General features: G+C 59.1%; 1 protein-coding gene across 1 annotated transcript in view; it reads left to right on the plus strand.

Moving 5' to 3' along the window:
- FOXO6 (forkhead box O6) overlaps positions 1-860 on the plus strand; it is a 153,212-nt gene extending 152,352 nt beyond the window's left edge. The window contains exon 4 of the mRNA XM_009995160.1: positions 279-860. Within this exon, the coding sequence (XP_009993462.1) occupies positions 279-860 (582 nt within the window). The remainder of the gene's footprint in view (positions 1-278) is intronic.
- Positions 861-2,969: the final 2,109 nt, after the last annotated feature.

Here is a 2,969-nt window from a genome sequence, read left to right on the forward strand (position 1 = left end):
TGCAGGACAGCTACCCCATGACCCCCTCGCAGCAGCTCCCTCCGGCTGCCCTGCGGCAGAGGAGCTCCAGCTTCACCTTCAACTCCAAGTGCTCCACCATGGGGGCTGCCACCAACACCTACTGTGGGACCATCTACAGCCAGCCGGCCATGAGCCTCATGCGCCGCTTGCCCATGCAGACCATCCAGGAGAACAAGCAGGCCACCTTCTCTCCCGTCAGCTCCTACAGGAACGCCTCGCTGCAGGACCTGCTCTCCTCCATCTCCTACGCGCACAAGGAGAGCATGGTCCCGGGGGACCTGCCCCTGCCCCAGGCCAGCCCCATGGTGCCGGCCCGTGGCCACAGACACAACCCGCTGCTGTGCGGGAGCGGGGAGCAGGGTTTGTCCTCCTACCCGTCCCACTCGGGCTCTCTGATGAAGAGCAACACGTTGTACCACCCGTCACCAGCCGGCCACCACCCTGGGGTCAACACCAGTGCCTTAGCTAATCCTGTCAGCCTTATGAGCTTGCCCAGTGACACGTGCAGCATGGCAGCCGTGCCGCACCACGGGCACCTGCATTCCTACGCTAATAACCAAGGGGCACACATGAGCTTGCTGGATTCGCTGCAGGGCCCCTACCCGGGGGCCGTCCACCCCCCTGTGTTGGGCCAAGACAGGTTCCCAGCAGACCTGGACCTGGACATGTTCAACGGGAGCCTGGAGTGCGACGTGGAGTCCATCATCCTGAATGACTTTATGGACAGTGACGAGATGGACTTCAACTTCGACTCGGCCCTCCCGCCGCAGAACGGGCTCAACGTGCCCACCCTGCCTGGGGGGCCGCAGCCCACGAACCAGAGCTGGGTGCCCGGGTGATGCCCACCCCGGGCCGGGGGGGCTCGCCCCTGAGAAGCCACGAGGGGAACATTGAAACTAACTTTTTGGGTTTTGTTGTTGTTTTTTTTCCTTTCTCTTCTGCCTTTTTTTTTTTTTTTTTTTTGGTTAAGATGGGCTCGGCCGGAGCTTGAGGGCGAACGTGAGACACAGACCGCAGGGTCAGGTATTGCCAGGGGCCGGGTCCCCAGTACCCACACGTGCCCGATCTGCTGGTCCTCCTGTGAGCGTCCTCTGAGGATGCAGGGCAGGCAGGCTGGAGAGGCAGCTGAAGCCAGGCGGGTCCAGAGGGGGAGCAGGAAGGGAAAGCCTTTCCAGATGGTCCCAGCGCCCTGCTGTGATGGTGCTGGTGTGATGGAGCTGGTGGCGTGGGAACCCCCTGCACGGGCATCTTCCTTGGAAAGGGGCACTTTTCTTTCAGCCACCTTGAGTGCTCTGAGTAGGTGTCAGGAGCGGGGACCCTGCCCAAAGCCAAGGGGGAGGCTCATCACCCCAAAATCCTAGTGGAGATCTGAGCTCTGCCAAGCCCATGAACCCCGACCACCTTCGCTGCGGGTCCCTTGGGCGGCTCCAGGCAGGTTTTCTCACCGAGCAGCGAGGAGAGGGGTTGGTGATGGAGGGAAGGGTGGCAATCAGCAACCCTGGAGACAGCACCTCAGCAGTCCCCGTGCCCACCGGTGGCTGGGGGTGCCATGGTCATGTCTGCCCATGGGAAAGCTGAAGAGTCCTGTCTGAAGCAGGAGTGGGCACAGCCCTGCCCAGGGTGGTCCTGCTGGAAGGACCTGCTGCTGGCCTGGGTCCTCTATGCTGGGGGCTCAGGGGGAGATCACAGGGGCGGGGAGGGGGGATGTATTTATTAGATTTCTTGCACTCTTGCCATTGAGTTTTTTGCATTGGAAGGAAGAAAGAGTCGAACTTAGGGAAAGGAGAGAGGGTGTGGGCAGCTCTGACTGTGCCCCAGCGTATGTCTCATCCTGGCTTGGCCATGGCTTTGGGTGTGGGATGATGGGGTGGAAGCTGGGGGCTGCGTTTTGGGTCACCCTTGAGGAGGAGCTGTGTGGGTTTGAGGAGGGGGGGAATGCAGTGGCCATGCCACCAAGGCACTGTAGGGTCTATCCTGCCCTAAGCCTGGGTGACCCACACTGCTCCCCCCTTGTGCTTCCAGGGCTCAGGGAGGTGCCACAGGGCTCACAGCTGAGGTGTGGGGCTCTGAGCAGGTCATTGCTGGTTTCAGGAGTGATTCCAGCCAGCAGCCATACCTGTCCTGGAGGTCTGGCTGCCCATCCCTGAGATGCCAGGAGAGCTGGTCCGGGGAACAGTCAGCAAGAGGAGTCTGCCCATCTGCCAAGAGCTCCCTGGGGATGGGGACCACGAGTGACATATGGGGCAGTGGTGGCACAGCAGTACCAGGGCTTCTGGGGCAGCAGGGTTTGTGGAGTGGGGCAGCTGGAGTAGCTGGTCTAGAGGAGATGGAGGGGCTGTGGAACTGCTGCTTTGTCCTGTGGGGCACAGCCCATCTTCCTCCTGGGCACCACAGGCTGTCTCTAAACCCCTTCCCCCCGGGATGCAGTGAGGGTTTAGTCCACTGAACCAGCACGTTTTCCCAGCCCAGTGCTTCCCTTTTCTCTCCACCTACTCTACCAGGTTCCAGGCACTGGGTCCCATTGAGCTGTGGGGCAGTGACCCGTGGGGGGCACCTCCTGCTCCTCTCCTGACCCACAGATCTGTGGCAAAGTGTGACAGAGGAGCCCCATGTGCCACCATTCACCTTTGCCCTGGGCACAGGGCGGGCATAGTCTCTAAAGACATTCTTACAGGTTAATTAATTATGTTTACATTATTTGATCATGTACAGAATTTAATATATTCTATTATATATAACCTTTCTTGAATGCTTTTTTAAGAAGGATTATTCTTTGGTCAGGATCATCACTGCATTCATTTTATGCACCACCTCTCGTTTCAGGCATATTTAAGATCATTGGAAACTGTTTGCAAATTGGCTAATTAATACCTGGCACCCCAGCTCTGTGCATGAGGTGTTGGAGGGCTGAGGAGAGCCGGGGGTGGGGGGGGGTGTGCAGAAAAAAG

This window comes from Chaetura pelagica, unplaced genomic scaffold (genome assembly GCF_000747805.2).
Source record: "Chaetura pelagica isolate M959 unplaced genomic scaffold, ChaPel_1.0 scaffold273, whole genome shotgun sequence".
Classification (NCBI taxonomy): Eukaryota; Metazoa; Chordata; class Aves; order Apodiformes; family Apodidae; genus Chaetura; species Chaetura pelagica.